Source organism: Rhinatrema bivittatum, chromosome 8 (genome assembly GCF_901001135.1).
Source record: "Rhinatrema bivittatum chromosome 8, aRhiBiv1.1, whole genome shotgun sequence".
In the NCBI taxonomy this organism is placed as follows: domain Eukaryota; kingdom Metazoa; phylum Chordata; class Amphibia; order Gymnophiona; family Rhinatrematidae; genus Rhinatrema; species Rhinatrema bivittatum.
Genome location: NC_042622.1, coordinates 150,298,921 through 150,319,851, shown reverse-complemented (window position 1 = coordinate 150,319,851; position 20,931 = coordinate 150,298,921). Strand labels below are relative to the sequence as shown.

At 44.0% G+C, this 20,931-nt stretch overlaps 1 protein-coding gene across 2 annotated transcripts in view; it reads right to left on the bottom strand.

Annotated features, from left to right (window-relative positions):
• SPTBN2 (spectrin beta, non-erythrocytic 2) overlaps window positions 1-20,931 on the bottom strand; it is a 411,931-nt gene that overhangs the window by 216,214 nt on the left and 174,786 nt on the right. For both annotated transcript variants that reach the window (XM_029611250.1, XM_029611248.1), the window contains exons 4-5: window positions 15,319-15,410; window positions 8,319-8,399 (exon numbers count right to left, since the gene is read on the bottom strand). In XM_029611250.1, the coding sequence (XP_029467110.1) occupies window positions 8,319-8,399; window positions 15,319-15,410 (173 nt within the window). The remainder of the gene's footprint in view (window positions 1-8,318; window positions 8,400-15,318; window positions 15,411-20,931) is intronic.

Genomic DNA, 20,931 nt, shown 5'->3' with positions numbered 1-20,931 from the left:
CTCAGCCCACTAACAGAGAGCTCACCAGGAGGAGTTCAGATTTCCTTACAGCTGTGGCCTTCAACTTGTGAGACAACAATCTATCCACCTTATTCCCATTATCATAGAAATCTGCTTGACATGATGGAGAGTTTTATCAACTTTCTGCACCACAACAGAATTCAAAATGACCCTTTTATTTAAAACCACTTCATGTTAAACAAGAGGATTGAAGTCTTTGGTATGTGATCTCAGTGCTCTTTAAGTCCATCCTGGTCTTTTCTTCCAAAAGATGAAATGAAAGCCTTCTCGCAACACTCAGGCTTTTGGTATTCTTCAAATAGTAGCCTTAGCCACCTCCCACACCTTGTCAGTAACTTCAAAAACGAGCCCATGGGCACTCATACACATGAGTATGTATGCACAAGCACACATATGCAGAAATTTGAAATCATCCATGCAATTGCGCACTTACTTTTTAAAATACTCCAGGTGCACGTATTTGTGCTCCTAATTTTAAGCGACAACACGAGCAAACGTAAATCTCATATCTTCCTTAGGAATTTGTTGGCTTTAACTAAACACATCAACAAATTCTGAACAATCACCCCTTTACCAGAAAACAAAAGATAAACAATACAGTAAGTATTTATTCTGTTATAGTTTTACAAAGCTACAAAATACTTTTTAAAATCTAATTTGAAAGAAAATGTGTGGCAATATGTGTTTTTTAATATTAGACCAAGAAAATGTTACAGCAATACAACCATCTTTATCTTTATTAAAAATTTATTAATCACTTACACAAAGGTACTAGGCGATGAACAGTGTAAACATACATAATCCAGTGTAAAACAATGCATATCAAATATTAATACGATAGAAAATAATGCTTGGAAAAAGGCACAGTCATTTATTGGTCAAAAGCCAACCAAAACAGTGCAGTTTTGAGCTGTGTTTTGAAGGTTTTCAAACATTCTATGTATTGTAAAATCTCAGGCAAAAAGAGTTCCATAGGTTTGGAACATCTATTGAAAATACACAGCCCCTACTGACAGATAGATGCACCTATTGAATAGACAGAACATTCAACAGACACTTTTGAGATCTCAAGATGCATGTGGGTTGATACAGTCTTAATAAAGCATTGTCTGAGGGTGAGGAATTCGTGTTGATCAATTTGTGTACCATCCTGCAAATTCTATATTGAATTTTATAATGAACAGTTAGCTAGTGTAAGTCGATCAGGGTTGAGGTAATGTGTTTGCAACAATTAAATGCCAGCAATCAGACATGCCACAGAGTTCTCTAACAATTGTAAAGGTCTCAGAGAAACATCAGGAAGACCAACATAAACGGTATTGCAGTAATCAGTAATGTCAGGATTGAGGCCTGAATGACCAGCAAATATCTAAGTCCACCGAGGACTGCAATTTAAAAAACCCAGAGTGAGTTACAGACGTAATATGATGTTTAAAGGTTAGATTGGGATCAATCCAGACCCTAAGACGCTTCATAGAAGGAAGCAAAAGAAAAGAGACATAGTCTAACCCTAAAATACATTTTGCAAATGGCTTCTGAACAAGAATGAATTCAGATTTAACTGTATTCAAAACCATCATTTAATAGAAGATAGACAGATTCCAATAATTTCATTCATGTCAGACCAAGTCGGTTGGAGATGAATGAGGAGCTGGATATCATTTGCATTTATTTTGTATCCATCAGAGAGAAAGGCCAAAACTTTACAGACAGGTGCTAAGTAAAGGTTGATGGACAGTAAGGAGAAAGCCAGCCCTTGGGGTACACCTGTATATATGGAAGAGCTTCCTTCTCCAAAGAACAAGCCATGATCACCGGATCAGTGAGGGGAAGCTGTGGTGCCCCGAGGGCACCAAAGACATCCCGGGAACCAATGCCAGCTGGATTTGTAACATTCTGATAGGCATGTGCAGAGATTCCAGCAGCAGCTCTAAGATGGACAGTGCTGGCACTGGCACCATTGGTGCCGCGGCACCGATACTCCACATTGGTCACCTGACAGCCAGCTGCACATGCCTCTCAAGATCCTCCTCAAACACTGCTGATTCCAAAACCAACTGGGAAGGAGAAGGCATGACCAGATCCTTTTCGGGATCAAGAGGAGAATTGGTGGCTGGCATCAGGACCAGTGAAGACCATTGCGCACCCCTAGCATCAATGGAGGACTGGCACTCCTTACTACAGTGAGGCTTCGGGAGCATCACAGCATGAGCTGGCATATCCCTGTGCTCGGCAACGTGCACTGATGGGGACTGATGCCGATGCTTCTTCAAGTTGTCCTTGATAATCGGTCTCCAGTGCCCCTATAAGCTGGCAACCTTGATGGAAACAACAGCCCCACTGATGTTGATGGCTCAGTGTCTATTGGTGCAGCTCCATGGTCCCTTCATGCTGATGGCTTGGTCTTCTCCAACCCGAAGAGATGCTCCATCTTATCAAGTCGGAGATGACATCCTTTCAGGGTCATCTGGGTGCATTTGTGGCAACCTTGGACATCATGCAATGACCCCAGGCAGAGGACACTTTCATCATGGGGGTCCGTGATGGACATAGTCCTCGGGCACCAAGGGCATCGCTTAAATTTGGAAGTTGCCATGACAAGATGAAAGAAAAGGGATGCAATATCAAACTTGATGGCAACAGGCGTCGATGGCCAGTGGCCACTGACCACACCACCCCCCTGGGGGTATCAATACAAAAGGAAACTTCCCGAGAAATATTGAAAATTATAACTAAGACCGAGAGAACCCGGCATCGATCGCTAACACAGCAAAAGCAGAAACCGCAAAAAAAAACTGTGTGGAAAAGCTTTCCAAAAAAGGCCAGAAACATGCCATAAAGTACAAGGCTCACCAACCACGATGCTGCAGCTCCATGGAAAAAGAGACTGAAGAGGGACCCCACATGGCACATGGTGTAGGACATGCTGGTTATTCTCAATGTGACCAAGTCAAAGTTCTAGAAACTTTGACATTTCCATCACAGGGCTCCATCTGATTGTTACCCATGTGTGTGAGGACTACTATCCTGCTTGCACTCAGAGAAATTAAATTCTGAGTATGTCACTTTCTCTCTTACCTAATTTTTTCTATTCTAAAAATGATAGATTGTTAATATTGTACTTATGAAAAAGAAATCTGCCTGCATTGCACTGTGGAAACTGAAGTTAAGGAAAGAGCATGGTAGAACGGGATTTCATGATTTTCTTAATTATCATCATGCTTTTCTTCTACAATATGGGGTTCAGTTGCTTTTTGAGGATGAAGCCCTACGTTATATACCTAATTGGCTGGTTCTAGAAAAAGCCTTGGTCTCTCCACTGTCCCTGAACTTGATGCCTGGTATAAGGGTTCCCAAGTGTGTAAAGACGGTCCCTACTCTGGCTGCCATTCACTCTGTTATGTGTGCATTTGATAAAATGTTGAAAAATCAGTGGAATTTTAGCACATGCTCCCTAATATGGTACAATTCTCTTTTTCTTCTTGATAGAAATGTTATCAATTGGTATATGTGGTAAGCAAAGGGGATTTGGACTCTAAATCAGATAATGGAAGGGAAACATGTATTCTCTTCATTTGAGATGTTAACCCAGAAATTTCACTTAAATAGCTCACAAAGCTACCAAAAGGTTCCAATTGCAACATTGTATAACGTAAAATGTCTCCTTTTTGTATTCCTTGTATGAAAATCCTGAGCTTTATTCTCTGTGTCTCAAATTGTACTCCCTGAGACATGAGGCCTCTTTCTTTTACAAATTTCTGTGCTCCCAGTCAACTTTTGGTGTATAGGGATAGAAACAGTATGGGAGAAAGAGTAAATTTTAGAGCCTGGTTTCCTCAGTTGGAAAATGTTTTGGTTTAGTGGACCCTTGGGCCGACCTGTGAGAGACTGGGGAGAGGTGTACTATAGTCTCTTAGTGACTGACAGGTCGGGAGGCGGATACCAGGCAGGAGCTGGAGGTGCGCTTCACCCTGGAAGCCGGTGCTCTTATTACTTTTTTTCCCTGTGATGTTATATTTTCCTTTTGTATTTTCTGTATTTGCTGTTTTGCTGTTTTTAACATATACATGCTTCCATTATGCCATCTACTAGCAGGATCATACATTACATCTACGCAGATGATATTCAATTAATTCTACCAATCGACGACTCAATAGAAAAAACATTAAACCTAGCTAACATGTACCTAGACATCATAAAACAACTATTAAACCGAACAGAACTAGTGATCAATATTGAAAAAACAGAATTTCTACACTTAGAAAGAAAAGATATCGAAATCATTCAAACCCCAATTATACTAAAAAATAACCAGAAAATAGAACTAGCGAAAAAAGTAAGGAACCTAGGAATAATAATGGACCCCAAAATTAATCTAAAACAAAACATATTGCTAAAAGTAAAAGAAGGCTATGCTAAACTCATGATCCTCAGAAATCTTAAACCGTTACTAACTCCTGCAGATTTCAGAACAGTGCTTCACGCACTAGTTTTCGCCAGTACCGATTACTGTAATGCACTTTTTCTAGGACTCCCAAATACAACAATAAGACCACTTCAAATTCTACAAAACACAGCAGCGAGAATACTAACTGGAAAAAGAAGAAGAGACCATATAACTGAAACTCTGGCTGAACTTCACTGGCTACCCATAGAACAAAGAATAAAATACAAAGCACTATGCACCATACATAAACTAATACATGATGAAAAAGCAGACTGGCTAAACATCGCACTACGGGTACACGTCCCACACAGGAACCTTCGTTCAGCAAACAAAGCTCTCTTAACCATTCCCTCAGTCAAGACAGCGAGACTAACACAGGTAAGAGAGAGGGCATTGTCTTTAGCAGGACCCACACTATGGAATACAATGCCGCTAGAGATCAGATTACAGAGAGACCCCAAAACATTCAAGAGAAGTCTAAAGACATGGTTTTTAAACAAGCCTTTTATAAAGAGACCGGAGAATAGAAAATACACTGGAATAAACAGAAGAGCACCGGCACACAGCACTATTCTCATAAATGTGCATTACAATATTTTAACATATTGAGTACACAATGAATGTAATAATATAACACAGTAAACATGATTTTATTTTTTGTCCTGTAAAAGTACCTTCTAGGTACACCTGGCCAGAACCTACATCACTAAAGATTTGTACATATTTTTATGATTTAATGTAACCGAAACTTAATGGCACCGGTTAGAATGTACTATAGTACGCTTACTCCAAACTTACTTATGTACCTACATGTAAACCATTGTGATGGTATATAACTTAGCGACAGTATAGAAAAGAATTTAAATAAATAAATAAAATCATGTCAATAAAAACATTAGAATTTTAAAAACTTCACTCTGAATGTAACGGTCATGTGCATTTTTCACAGAAGCCTCCTGATCAGAGAGAAGAGGAGGGAAGGGGCATTTCTACTTGTCACTGTGTACAGAGTAAGAGAGTTTTCTGCTCTGTCACTGGCCACCCTGGAGCAGTAACTTGGAATTCGGGGTCAGGAATTCCTGTTTCTGGCTGTGTCATCACCCTGATAGCAGTTGTATGGACTTCCAGTGATTTCATCAAAAAGTGGACAGGGTCCATTAATTCTGCTGTTATTAAAAGCAACAGGAGCCATTTCTAATGACATTGTAGTGTAGAATGTTTGGGGACGGGTTGGGGCATGGTTCAATTGGACTTCTAGTTATATCATCAAAAATACATTAATTGTGATGTTATTGTTAGGATTTGTGGACCCTGGGCCTGAGGTGGGGTTGGGCCCCGCAGGTCCCCACCGTCGGGAGGCGAGGCTGGCCGGGAACAGAAGCAAACAGGGTCCCAGGTGTGGAAGCACTGAACCAGGCCCCGAGGAGCGGGAAGCGCTGAGACAGGGTCCCACGTGTGGAAGCGCTGAGCCAGGCCCCGCGTTGCGGGAGGAGCTGAGGCAGGGTCCCAGGTGAGGTAGTGCTGAGCCAGGCTCCGAGGTGCAGGAAGCACTGAGACAGGTCGCAGGTGTGAAAGCACTGAGCCAGGCCCCGCGGAGCGGGAAGCACTGAGACAGGTCCCAGTTGAGGGAGTGCTGAGCCAAGCCCGTGGAGCGGGAAGCGCCGAGACAGGTACCAGGTGTAGAAGTGCTGAACCAGGCCCCGAGGAGCGGGAAGCACTGAGACAGGGTCCCACGTGTGGAAGCGCTGAGCCAGGCCCCGAGGTGCAGGAAGCGCTGAGACAGGGTCCCAGGTGAGGTAGTGCTGAGCCAAGCCCCGTGGAGCGGGAAGCGCCAAGACAGGTACCAGGTGTAGAAGTGCTGAGCCAGGCCGCGAGGAGCGGGAAGCATCAAGACAGGATCCCAGGAGAGAAAGGGCTGAGACAGAATACTGACGAGAAGCGCAGGGATCCGTAGAGCAGGAACAACAGGACCGGAGTACTGGAGCAAGCACCAGATAGGAACCAAGGAACTCGTAGCCAAGTCGGTTAGTGGTGGCTGGAGGTAGTCCTTAAATATCCCGGGCCCGTGATGTCATCAGCCGGGGACGAGCCTGAAGTTCCCGCCATTGGCCCCTTAAAGGGAGGACAGATGGCGCACGCCTAGGGAGGCCCAGGGTCAGAACGCTGGTCGGTGGCGTCCCAGCCGCCACGTGGAGCACCGGGAGTCTGGAGGAATGCGGCGGCGGCAGCAACTGGCTACAGCCGCGAGTGTACCGGGAGTAGTGAGCCAAGCATGATGACGTGAATTGAGCCTGCCGCGAGCGGCCGCAGCCAGCAGCCATAACAGTTATCAAAAGCAGCTGGGGCCATTTCAGATGACTCATAGGGGGTATGGTTTGCAGTGGGCAGGGGATGGGGCATGGTTTGGTTTGGGATGAGTTGGGGGCATGGTTTGGGGACAGGGCATGGGTGGGGCTACACCGATTCACTCCTATGAGAAGGGTTGTGTTATGGATGGAGTTATGGGTGGGGTGTGTGGGCATGGCTTGGGCCAGAACTGAACACAAATTGGCTGACATCATCTTTATCTCACCTGTCAATCAGTTTGATTAGAGGTATACCCGTGTTATATTCATGGTTGGAGGTCCTTATTGGACCCTGAGATGTACTTAGCAGAGCCATGAGTTATATGGCTGGGATCAGTAAGAGGTGCTGCTGACTCCCTCCCTGCCTGCTTGTATCCTGGAAATGGATTCATCCCAGGTACTAGCCAGGATTTGCAGGAATATTGGTCCTGAATGGGTTTTGTGCAGGTTTCTTACTGGGTCAATATTCCCAGCTTTTTTCTAAAGACGATTATTCTAGTCCCTGTCTTTGAGAGATGTCCCCTTGGTCCCATTTCCCAACGTCCTTCATCCCTTGTGTCAGGGTACGGGCTCATCACGTCTTATGCCCTATCCCATGCTAAACCCAAGTGGTTTACAAGATAAAACTGGGTGTGTTTAAGACATGGTTATATTTGTTAATATTTTACAAAAAAAAGCTGTCAGTTGGGGGTTGATCAGAATTGAAAATGGATGTGATGAAGGCTGCATGCTGCACTATCTGCTGCAGGAAAACAGCTGCGGAGCAAAGCTTACACCTAAGAGAAGACAACAGAGACAATATCAAGGCTATGCATGACCAGGGTGAGGTGGAGTTGGGTGAAGTATGGCAGGGTAAGTCAGGGCAGGAAAAGGATGGAGGGGTAAGGGTGTTTGATCTGTTTGTTTATTATGTCTAGCATTTAATGTCTTTTCTACTAGGGAAGTTTCTGTAACATATTTTATGGATGTTTTGGTTTGTACGCTGCTTAGGCCTTGACTGTGTTAAGCAACTAATAAATGTTAATAAATGTAAAAATGTAAATGTTTGCCCAGTTCATACTGTTATCTCCTAATATCATCAAGCCCAACTAGAAGAGTTACCAAAAGACTCTAGGTCATAGGAGACATATTAATCAGATGGTATATCACACCTCACATTACTGTGTTCCCCATAGTTCATCCCCCTGACCCCATGTGATTTTGCTTGCCACCGCTCACCCTGGATGACTGCGCTTGCTCTTGCTCCCCCAAGTGATCTCGCTCATGCTTTCTTCCCCTCCCACATAACACAGCATGCTGTCGTGCCCTGAATGACTTTGCATGGTCTTGCTTCTCCTTCCCCCAATATGACCACACACCACCTCACTTGTTCTCGCTCCTCTGCGTGACTAGGTTCCCTGCCCATGATTCTTGCTCCCCCCAACATGACTTTGCTCACTCTCTCATCCCACATAATCTTGCTTCCTTTCATTTCCCATATGAACTTTGTGTGACTTGTCACTGACCGATGCTTGTGGACAATGGCATTGAAGGCCAACCCGTCTCTCCAGCTCGTTGTAAAATTGTGAACGTTGACATTGGGATATCTGTAGAATAAAAAGAGACATTCAGAGAGAGTCAATTCTGGATCCCTCCTCCCACAGTTTAAGAGACTCATGGCATCTCCTGGGATCCCCCTAAAAAGGCATCTGAATATCTATGGACTTTGTCCTAATGTGGACAGTTTGAAAATTGTGCTCCCTCCTCCCCCCCCCCCCCCCCCCCCCCCCCAATAAGAGACACTCTAGGGATATCACTTGCCAGTGTGAGAAGATTCCAGGGATCCCCCATTGTTGGCTATAAGAGATTCCTGAGATCCCTCCTGCCCAGGTTCTGTCCCCATGAGTCATGGCTCATGGGGACAGAATCAATGTGGTTTTAGCAAAGGAAAGTCTTCTCTTACAAATCTATTAGATTTGTCTGAAGGTATAAATAAATATGTAGATGCATGTTATCTAGTTGATATATGTTTTGGGATTTTAAGATCTTTGACAAAGTCATGGGATGTTAGGTAGCATCCTGTTGTGGATGGTAACTAGTTAAAAGACAGGAAAACAGAAAGGAGGAATAAATGGTCAGTTTTCCAAATGAAGCAAGGACATTAGTGGAGTACCACAGAGATCTGTAGAGGACCTATGCTGTTTAATATATTCATAAATGATCTGGAAAAGCTGGCAGTGAGTGAAATGATCAAAATTGCAGATGACACACAATTATTTAAAGCTATTAAAACAGCAACGGATAGTAAGGAACTGTAGAAGTATCTTGCAAGTCTAGGAGACTTGAGATCTGAATAGCAGATGAAATATAAAGTGGAAAAGTGATGCACACAGGGAAAAATAATCCCAACTAAAGTTGGATTTAGTCATCAGACAGGAAAAGCACCTTGCAGTTCTTGCAGACAATACATTGAAATCCTTAGTAGCAGCGAAAAAAGCACATAGAATATTAGGAATGATTTGAAAGGAATGGAGAATAAGATAAAAAAAATCATATTGCCTCTATATTGATCCAATGTGCTGAGAGGCAACATAATAGAAGTTTTAAAATCATGAGTGGGATGGAATGGGTAAATAAAGGAAGTAATTTACTGTCTGAAATCATAGTAAAGTAAGGGGATACTCCATAAAACTAACAAGCGGTAGATTTAAACGAAATTGGAGAAAGCAAAGATACTTATTTGTAGCTGGTGTTTGTGGACAGAACAAACAGTCACACAAGAGGGTGACATCATCCAATGGTACAATGTCAATGGCACTCACTCACAATTTAGAAGAAAAACTCTACTGAGCATACACAGGATTATCTGTGCTACTGTCACCGCGCAAGTCCCTCAGACTGGCTACAATATATGGGGAGGCAGGTGGAATTGTGTGACATGTTTGTTCTGCTGTACATGGAGAACACCAGCTACAGGTAAGCATTTTCACTTTCTCCAAGGACAAGCAAGAACAAATCTACACAAGTAGGGACTCCATAGCTGAGGACTGGGCCTAATTTGCTTAGTCTTATATTTATCTGTCGCAAACCCTGTACTTAGGAGGAGGAGGAGGAGTTTTTTAAATCTGCCTAGCTGAATGTGCTGTCACTACCCGAGTCTTGTTCCAGACAGTAATCTTGTGTAAACTTGTGTACTGATGACCATGTAGCCACCTTGCAGATATCCTGAAGTAAAGCTAATTGAAGATGCACAATTATTGTTGCAATTGCTCTCACTTGGTGCACTTTAACTTCTTGAGAAAAAGCAATTCCAACTGTCAAGAAACAATGAAAGATACATTGTGAAAGCCATCTTTACAGCATTTATTTAGAAACTGGAAAACTTTGCTAAGATCCTTCAAAAAAGAGAAATAACTGTAAAGCTTTTCTGAAGTGTTTAGTCCTATTTAAATAGAAAAGTAGAGCTTTCCTATAATCTGGCCTATGAACAGCTTGGTGAGATGATGATGTAGTTTTGGAAAAAAAATTCAGGAGGACAACAGACTGGTTCATGTGAAATTGCATTACCACTTTTGGTAAAAAATTAGGATGCATTCTCAGAACAGCCAATTTGATGTATAAGGGGCATAATGCTCCAAAACTTGAAGTTCACTGATCCCGTCCGCGCGTAGCTATTAAAATCCGGCCCACTATGAGCGCATCTATCTCCTTTGACACCTGTTGATTTCTGGTTACGCCCTAATGACTGATGTAGGCCACAATTGTCACATTGTCCAACATTATCCTGACTGCCCAAGCCTCTAGACACTCAGCGAACTGCAAGCATGCCAGCTGTACTTCCCATGCTTCCAATTGATTGATGCTCCACTGTCGTTCCTTGGCATTCCAGTGACCTTGCACCAGTAACTCTTGACAGTGAACCACTCCCCAACCCAGGAGGCTCACATCTGTCGTGAGCTCTAACCAATCTGGCATCTCTAAGGAAACTCCCTTCCTGAGATGATCTGCCTGCAACCACAACTGCAATTGGATGCTCACCTCCAATGGTAAGTGAAGCCTCACCGCATAATCCTGCGACTGCAAACTCCACTGGGAAAACAACACGCATTGGAGAGGATGCATATGCGCCCTCGTCCAGGGGACAACCTTCAATGTGGCCACCATTAAACCCAGGACCTGTAGATAACACCATTGGGCAAATAGTCCTTCTCAGGGTTTGAACTTGAGCAATTAACTTCTGAATGCGACTCTCTGGCAGAAATGCTCTGCCCTGCTTTTTATCGAAACAAACGGTGAGATACTTCAGCATCTGAGACTGCTGTAAGCTGCTGCTGGCCAAGTTCACCACCCAGCCTAGATCCTGCAGTAAGGAGACCACCCTACTAGAATCCCGATGGCTCTCCTCCATACTCTTGGCTCTAATCAACTAGTCATCCAGATGCACGTGAACTAGTATGCCATCCTTGCGCAGGTTGCCGCTACCACCACCATGAATTTGGAGAAGGTCCTGGGCACTGGGGCCAGCCCAAAGGGCACCACCTGAACCTGATAATGACGTCCCAGAACAGTTAACTGCAGGAACTGTTGATGTTTCCGGTGAATGGGAATATGCAGATATGTTTCCGTCAGATCCAGAAACGTGAGATATTCCCCTGATTATACTGCCATTATTATGGAGCACACAGTCTCCATTGTCGAGTGACTCCTTTGAGATCCAGGATGGGTCGAAAAGACTCCTTCTTCCTGGGTTTGACAAATAGATGGAGTAGTGACGTGTATTTTCTTGCAGTTCGAGAACAAGAATTACAGCCTTCAAGTCCAATAATTTCCATAAGGTAGTCTCCACTGCCACCCTCTTCTGAGGAGAGTTGCATGGAGACATCATAAAGGCATCTGGAGGAATGCGAAGGAACTTTAGAGCATAGCCATCCCTTATCACTTCCAGGACCCATTGGTCTGATGTGATCTGGACCCACTTCTAATAAAAGTGAGTTAGGTACCCGCCCATCTCCTGCACCAGCAGGTGAGTCTGCAAACCCTCATTGAGAAGACTGAGAGGCTCCGCTCCTGGAACCCACATTCTTCCAAAACCTTCTAGGGTGAAAGGACTGAGACCTACCAAGGGGACAAGGTCTCTCAGAAGACGCCTCCCTATAAGGGCAAAATCATCTGTAGTTCGAGAATGGCCACTTGCCCGAAAAGGAAGTGAAACCGGCTTCTTATCCTCCAGCAAATGAGGACATAGGCTTCCCACCCATCTATTTGCCATCTTCTCCAACTGCCAAATAAAAAAAAAGCCTTAAAGGGGAATCTAGTGAGATTGGACTTAGAAATGGTTTCTGCCGACCAATTTCACAGCCACAGCTGTTGCCTAGCACTATCACGGAATCAACCCCTCAGGCAGCAGCGGGAATAAGGTCACAGCCCGCATCAGCTAAGATGGTGGCTCCTGGTTCCATTACTGCTCTGCTATCCGAACCTGCCCCCTCAGACTCCTAAAAGAGATGCAGACTAGCTCAAGCTGCCAGAGAACAACAAGAAGTAATTTGCAAATTCATCACCATGGCCTCAAAGGCTTGCTTAAGGATAGCTTCAATCCTTCTATCCTGAGCATCCTTTAGAACTGCCCCCTCCTGCCACTGGAATGGTGGTTCGCTTAATGACAGAACACACCAGCGCATCTGTCTTTGGAAAACGCAACTGCTCTCTTGCCTTCAGATCCAAGGGATACAAACCTGCTAAGGCATGCCCCCCTTTAAAGCTTGCCTCTGGCGCACTCTATTTAAGATCAATCAACTCTTGAATAGCATACAGGAGGGGAAAGAAACATGATGCTTTGCGTAGGGTGACCAATATGGGGTCCTTCTTTTGAGTACTCGTAGGGTCACTCCCAGCCACCCCAAGCACCTTCAGAGTCTGAGATAACAGACCTGGCAACTCATCTCTATGAAAGAAACAGAGCTGAGTTCTATGTGGCTCTAAATCCAGAGGAATTTCCCATTCCGCAAGAGGGGAGAGACCCATATCATTGTCAGTGTTATCTTGATCCACATCCTCCTTAACACCATCAGGAACTGCTACACCGCAGCATTTGCACTCAGTGGCAGACAAGTGGGGTCCCTGAGTATGCGACCCTGATTCAGGAGGCATTACTATCTCTGAAGGGCACCCCTGTAGAAAAGTCTGAAGTCCCTGGAAAAATTCCACACAGAAAAAGGAGAATGGATCCATACCAGTTCCCATAGACTCAAACCTGATATCCTCTGAGTGAGAATCTCTTGAAGATGTCTCTGCCTTTGGATCAACCAAAGAAGAGGACATCCTTGTTGTGTCACCTATAGTCCCACTCCCCTTTGACCAAGGAGATGGACCAGCATCAGTAAAATCAGTAGGAGGCAAATCACCTCAAGCATCCAAGCAGCGCTGACACAGGTTCGCAGAAAGCCCTAGCTGTATCGCCCTTATATGGCAAGCAGCACAAATCGCTAAGCACTTAGACTTCTTTGACGCTGGTGCCATGCTGTACCAGTCTGTAGTGCTCCCCAATAAGATATACGTTCAAGTTCGCACTCAGCTATGCACAGTATGTGAGCGCATAATACACGCTCAACTATGCGTGCAATACGCACTTAGCTACAGCTCAATACGTGCACATTGGCAGGCCACAGAAGTACGCACACTAATAGAGGCTGCAGCCTTATGCACACACTTGTGTGCCAATGTCACTAAACCATTGCACAGCGAGAAGGCGCACACAAAAGTGAGCGAAAGGCACTGCCATGGCCTACCACATGGCCAAATATACCAAGCCTGGGCACAGGGCCTAGCCAAAGGCTACTCAACCTGCCGAGCCTACATTGTCAAAACAGCAAGGAAGGCTGCTTAATAAAGCCATGGAAGCAGAAATACGCAATAAGCAGCCTAATGTCCAAAATTTGAAAATTTATTATGTAGAATCAGAATATGCAATAGGCCCGACTCCAGCCGAGTTTCGCCCTCTTTCAATAGGGTTGCATCAGGGGAGCATTCAGAAACTGACTCGGTGTACAGCAACACTTTCAGCGGGTTAAGTATTCAGGATCTCAGTAGTGCAAATCACTGCGATCTCTTCAGAAAACATTCACCGAGTCAGTTTCTGAATGCTCCCCTGATGCAGCCCTATTGAAAGAGGGCGAAACTCGGCTGGAGTCGGGCCTATTGCATATTCTGATTCTACATAATAAATTTTCAAATTTTGGACATTAGGCTGCTTATTGCGTATTTCTGCTTCCACGAGCCTACATTGTCTCCACACCTCACTAAACTCTTCAGAGACGTGAGAAGGAGGAAGTCAAACACCAACTCTGAGGAAGGAAGATCTGGTAAGAACGAGATAGGGAGAAGAAAACCTCCCTAGCCTTTTTTCAATTTCGTCCTTTTTTTTTTTTTCTACTTGAGCTCAGCCCTCCCTGGTTGACAACAGGATTGGGTCTCCAGCTACAGAGGGAGAGGGTGAAAGCCTTCACCTCTGAGCCTCTCTCATCCTGCAACCACTTTCTTTTGTATGTCCATGCCTGAAAAAAAGGCTGCCGGACTTAAGGCACTCAAGTGAGGGAGGGACCCACCAATATCACCTCAGGAGACAAGCGGTGCTCTCAACTTTTTTCTTTTTTTTTTTTTCATGCAATCCCCAGTAGGGAAATGCATGTCCACCATCTGCTGGAGATGGAGAATACTAGGAGGCTGATGTCGGGGCAGGGCTATATGTCCGTTATGTCAGCTTTTACTCCATCTCCATCTGCTGGTAGAGGTGCATAGCCTCTGAATGCAGAGGAATTAAGTATCAAAAAGGTAATCTACTTTTTTTTACTCAAAAAATGAGGAACTGAAAAAAAATGAGGAAAAATAAATGAAACTCTAGCCAAAAACCTGAAAAATCACAGAAAAGAGAAAGAGTAACTGACCGTTCGAGTAGCAGATAAAAGACTGAGGGACTCGCACTATGACACCAATGTGAGAAATTTTGAGCGTGCTCAATAGAGTTTTTCTTCTGAACTGTGAGAATTGGTATGTTCTGACACAACATTGTTGGATAATGTCACCCACTTATTTGGCTGAGTTTGTTACTGCTTGTCCACAGAGAAAGCATTTTTTAAATATTTATTGCCAGAGGATGTGATCAAGGTATCCAGCAGAGTAGTTTAAAAGGGGTGTGGAAGAGTTACTGGAGGAAAAGTCCAACAATAGTTATTAGCTAGGTAGACTTGGAAAGATACTACTTATCCGTGAGAGTGAGCAACAAGAAATAAACCTACTTTTTTAGCATCTGATGGGTACTTGTGGCTCAGACTGACCACTGTCAGAGACAGGATGCTGGACTCAATGGAGCATAGTCTAACCCAATATGGCATGTATGTTCTTACTTACTACTGGAATGCCCCTCAATTAAGTATAAGATACCCCTAGGCTGCCATTCAAAATTAGATGTAAAATACCTCAGAAATAATCCCTCACTTGCATATGTGGCATCCCCAAAATGCCCCTTACCCTGCCGTCTTCATCTGGCACCAGAGCAGTAGCGCATCCTTGGCTGATTTCTTTTCCTTGTTGTCCTCGGTTTCCACACTTATGTCCTGGATCTGAGCAAGGAATGGGCATAAATGTAGGGTCAGTTCCACTGGCTACAGGATACATTTTGGGGTAGATATTCAAATATGAACATTTAAGTAAATTAGCCTGATAAGACTTAGCTGGCTAATTTATAAGGGATATTCAGCAGCATGGCCAGGCCACTAAACATCCCCGATTAAATCACTAGTTAGCCTGCAAAGTCTTATCCGGCTAACTTTAGACCTGCTTTTCAGCAAGTCTAACTTATCCAACTAACTTATCCAATTATATTGGATAAGTTTGAATATCACTACTTATCCTCCCTGAAATACCCATACCCTGGCCGACACTTATCCAGCTAACTACTTAGCCAGATATGCAGTTATCCAGCTAAGTGGCAGCTGCTAAATGGGATCAGATATTCAGCTACTTCCACTTAACTAATTGTCTGGCTAAGTAGTGCAGAACATCAGTGCATTGTGGCCAGTATTCATCATGAGGCAGAATGCCATGTTTTATCAGTTTTCTTAAGCAGATTTTCAGCCACAACATATCTGGTCAAGTGGAGGTCTAAACTATCCAGCAAACCTTAGCCAGCTTGATTTAAGTCTGTAATAGATGCTCCTAAATCCCTCTGAAAATGCACACCTTTGCATGCCAAGAGGAGACAGACCATCTAATCGGATCTTGAAATGTCAACAGCAACACACCAGGAACAGCTAATCACAGAGAGAGTTTCTGTGCAAGTCATGCCAAGGTATTCTTTAGGAGGAAGGTTAGTTTTACGTCTGACGGGGCATAGTACTATGTTTTGATCTTATACTGCCCTTGCTGACTTTCTGAGACTAAAGTGGATATGAGAGTGCCTAAGAATAGAAGCTCTGGTGCTAGGCTGCAACCAGTCTATAAGTGGGGTGAATTAGAGCCAATCAGCAACTTCGTATCGGCCTACCACTCATATGCAGCGAATCACCTTTACTTTATGCTTTGAGGCTATTTCCAAGCTGTCTGCATTGGGCCAAAGTCTGCAGTTACTTTTTAGCTGCAGAATTTACACCAATTTTCAAAGAGAAAGTACACATGCATTTTCACGTAAAAACTTGCCATGGGTACCCTTAGAATGACCTTTTGAAAAACACTGAGTAGTATTTTAGCGGGTCTCATTCATGCTGTGTGACGTGTGCTCCTGAGGGAATCAGACTAGCTAGCTGAATCCATTTGTGGGACTGAGGTCCTTATTCAGAAGCATGGAATGCAGGTAAGTTATCTGGGTAAAATTATCTGGAAACCTTTGCTCATATATTCATCAGAACGCAGTCAGATATGCATTCCGCTGCAATTACCTGGATAAAGTCCAAGTAATCTAGATAACTTTATGACTAGTGTTTGGCATGACCAGACTTATCCAGATAACACTGAATTCTGGCATTAACCAGATACGTTAGTCCTGCCCTAGAATGCTCCTGATTTATTCAGAAAAATCAACAGTGGTCAGCACAGCAGGAAATTGAAATCTTATGGTTTATCCACCTAAGTCTGAACTTATTTGGACAAACCGCTTTGAATATATACTTCATTGTTTTTTTTTAAGTGGCTTTCTCCCTTCTTGCCTTTCATAGGAAAGTCTCTTTTAGTCAACTCTTTGGGACAGGAGCTCATCTTTTCTCCCCATCCTAGAGACAAGGCTGGATGCTCAAATACTGTTTTAAATGCTGCTTGTTTCCAGTTAGGATCTCAGCCTGCCAGACACAGGCTTTTTATATGGCTTAACACAAGAGGGTGTTTAAACAGGCAGCTAACATCCCAATTCTAGGATAGTGTGACTTTTTGCACTGCGGCACTCAGAGCTTGTACTTTAACTTGTCCCTTGCCAGCTTCCCAACAGCTGACTGCCCCTAATTATCAAGTAAACAGAAATCCTGCCAGTGTAGTATCTCACTCTCAGACTCCTAGCCCTGACCAAGGCATCCTCAGTCCTGACATCCTAACCCTCATTCCTGCTCCTCCTCCTCTCTTCATGAGCAGTTTAGCTTTTTACTCTGCCTGCTGCTTTCCTAACTTGAGTCCCCTAACCAGGTTACCAGCTCAACCTGCCTGAGAACTCCCCCTTTCAGAAGGCTTTCCTCAGATATATGCTCACTTCCTGTCAGAACCCTTACAGACTATGGCCTAGGTGCACTAAGTCGTGATTTATTTTCACGGGAGGGATCCCACCATCGCGGGGAAGTGTTGACACAATTGTGAGGCCCTCCTCTGAAAAAATATCACAGCTCTATGGCTCTGTGTTCTTTTATCTTGCAGTCAAACACATTGGACAAAAGAACGCGGCTAGCAGCCCTTTAACGCGATGGCGGCCCCAACCTCAAGGGACCGCCTTTGCCTTAAAGGGCCAGCCACTTAAAAAGTGCCTACTGAAGAAAAAAGGTTGAGCAGGGGTCAGGGCTAACCCCCTGCTCAATGCAGGGCTGTCACTCGAGGCAGCCATGCCTCCCAAAAGTTAAAACGTTGAGTAAAGAGCCCGTGAGGCGATGGACCCGGCCAACCCACCCCCTTCCAAAGGTATAAGAATAGTCACTGGGTTCAGTGCCCTCCACCCCACTCCCCCCCCCACCCCCCAATGATGTAAGAATAGCATTGAGGGATCAGTGCCTCCCTACCCCCATTCCCATCCCCCCCCCAAAGGTCTAAGAATAGTCATTGGGGGTTCACTGTTTCCCCACCCCCACCTCCAGGCATCCCCCAAATCTTTAAAATAAAGAGCAGGTCCCTTGTTGGGGCCAAGACCCCAGCCACATTGCCTGGATCTAATTCTCGACCTTGCCCCAGCCACATGGCTGGGATAAAGTCAGGTCGCGCATTATATGCTGTTTAGCACACATTAGAGCACTATTTATTTTTATTTAGATTTTTATATTCCGCTTTTCGCACTTTTTCAGCAGTTCAAAGTGGATTACATTCAGGTACTGTAGGTATTTCCCTAGCCCCACAGGGCTTACAATGTAAGTTTGTACCGCGGCTTGATGCATTACCCAGCTAGATTTTAAAATACACCAAACAATTTAAAGCCTCTTAAATTGAGAGTTATACCTTCTCCATAATCAGCTTTAAAACTTTTAGCAACTTAATAAAATTAAGATGCAGATAGAAATCCAGCAGCAAGTTAAGGGGCTATCCAGTCTTTTCCATTGAGTGCTACATGAATAATTATCTACCTGTTAGTGAGGTGTTGTATGTGTGCACCCAGTGCAAAGAGCTCCTGGCTCTCAGAGAATGAGCCTGGAGAACAGAGAAGCAGACCTGGGAAAGCTAAGGCAGACAGAGAGGTATACAGAAGAGACCCTCAAGGACATAGTAGAGTGGTCCTCAATTCCAGTCAAACAGACCTTGTGCTGCTTTGGAGGAACAAGATCACCTGGCAGGAGACCATCTCCTTTGTGTGGTAGGAAGAGATCCTGTAGCTAGGACCTACCAGTCAAGTGATGCCTTATCCTCTCACATAGAGGATGTGTCCCCAGGCTCATGTGCCCAGAAAGGAAGGGTTAGGGTGGCTGTTAGAGTGGGTGATTCAATCGTTAGAAATGTAGATAGCTGGGTGGCTGGATTGCTTGGTAACTTGCCTACCTGATGCGAAGGTAGAGGACCCCATGTGCCACCAGATAAGATTTTAGAGAGTGCTGGGGAGGAGCTAACCGTAATGGCACATGTGGGTGTCAATAACATAGGAAGGTGCAGGAGGGAGGTTCTGGAGGCTAAATCTAGGATCTTATGTAGGAAACTGAAATCCACAACCTCCAAGGTTGCATTCTCAAACATACTTCCCCATTCCATGCGCAGGACCACAGAGGCAGGCCAAGCTCCATAGTCTCAATGCATGGATAAGATGATGGTAAGGAAAAAAGAGTTTCAGATTTGTTAGGAACTGCGGAGGATTCTGATGGGACGGGCTCTACCTTAACCAGAGTGAAACCAGGAGTAAAAAAGGAGACTGCACAGCTTTTAAACTAGTTGATGAGGGAAAGCCAAAAGTTGCTCAGAAGTGCATGGTTCAGAATGATGTATCTTTGAAGGAGACTAACAAAACAGGAAAGTTAGGAGATTCCAAAAAAAGAGGTTTCAATAAATGCTAAAGTAGCCCAGGTGTTTTTAAGTAAAGAACAGACTGAGCTGAAAGATTCAAAATTACGCCATGAAATCTAAGCCATGAGAAAGAGGGCTCCTTCCCTCAGCCAGCATCTGCAAGGCCCTGAAGATCAGGCCCACTGGGTGAGGAGCAGAAGCAGCAGACAAGGGAAGATATGTAAAGCCCAACCAACACTCTCCAGTGTCTCCCCTCCCCCTCCTTCCACTGCCACCATCCAAGTCTTGAACCATGAGAACATGAGCTCCTCCCCTCAGCCTGCCCACTATCAGCCACCTACAAAGCCCTATAGGGCCTGCTATAGGCAGACCTGTTGCCAAAGAGCTATGCCAAAATGCATCCTCTTTGTGCACAACTTCCATGTGCAAATTCTAATCTCCTAAAATACCTCCGCCTTCTTTCATTCCACTGGCAACTCTGGCATCAAAAGAACATCCTTCAAAAAATAGAAAAAGGATCCTAAAATAAAAACCAGGAAACAGCATAATCACTGGTAACTTAGATGCATAGCACTGATAAGGAAGGCAAAGAATGAAGCTTGCTGTGGAAGAAAAAACTCATACATTTGAAGCAAAAAGTCTGCGAGGGAGTCATTTGGACCATTAGATGATTGAGGGGTAAAAAGGATGCTAAGGGGCGATAAGGCCATAGCAGAGAGATTGAATGAATTCTTTACTGAGGAAAATGTAAAGCAGATACCCATGCCAGAAATGATGTTGAAAAGTGATGATTCAGAGGAAAAGAAACAAATCTCAGTGAACCTGGAAGATATACTAGGACAAATTGAAAAACTAAAGAGTAAAAAAATCACCTGGACCAGATTGTAAACATCCCAGAGTTCTGAAAGAACTGAAAAATGAAATTGCAGACATACTGTTGGTAATCTGCAAACTCTCATTAAAATCAGCTACGGTACCTGAAGATAGGAGGGTGGCCAATGTAATGTCGGTTTTTAAACAGAGTTCCAAAGGTGATTTGGGAAACTACAGACCAGTGAGCCTGATGCCAATGCTGGGAAAAATGGTTGAAAGCATTCTGAAGAACAAAATTACTGCGCATATAGATAGACATAGTTTAAAGGGTCAAAGTCAATATTGATTTAGCCAAGGCAAGTCTTGCCTCACCAAATTGCTACATTTTATTGAAGGCAAGAATAAACATGGATAAAGGTGAGCCAGTTGATATAGTGAATTTGGATTTTCAGAAAGTGTTTGACAAAGTACCTCATGAGAGATTCTTGAGGAAATCAAAAAGTCATGGGATAGGAGGTAATGTTCAGTCGTGGATTGAGAACTGGTTAAAAGTTAGAAAACAGAGAGTAGGACTAAATGGTCAATTTTCTCAATGAAGAAAGTTGAATAGGGGAGTATCTCAGGGATTTGTACTAGGTCCGCTGCTTTTTAACATATTCA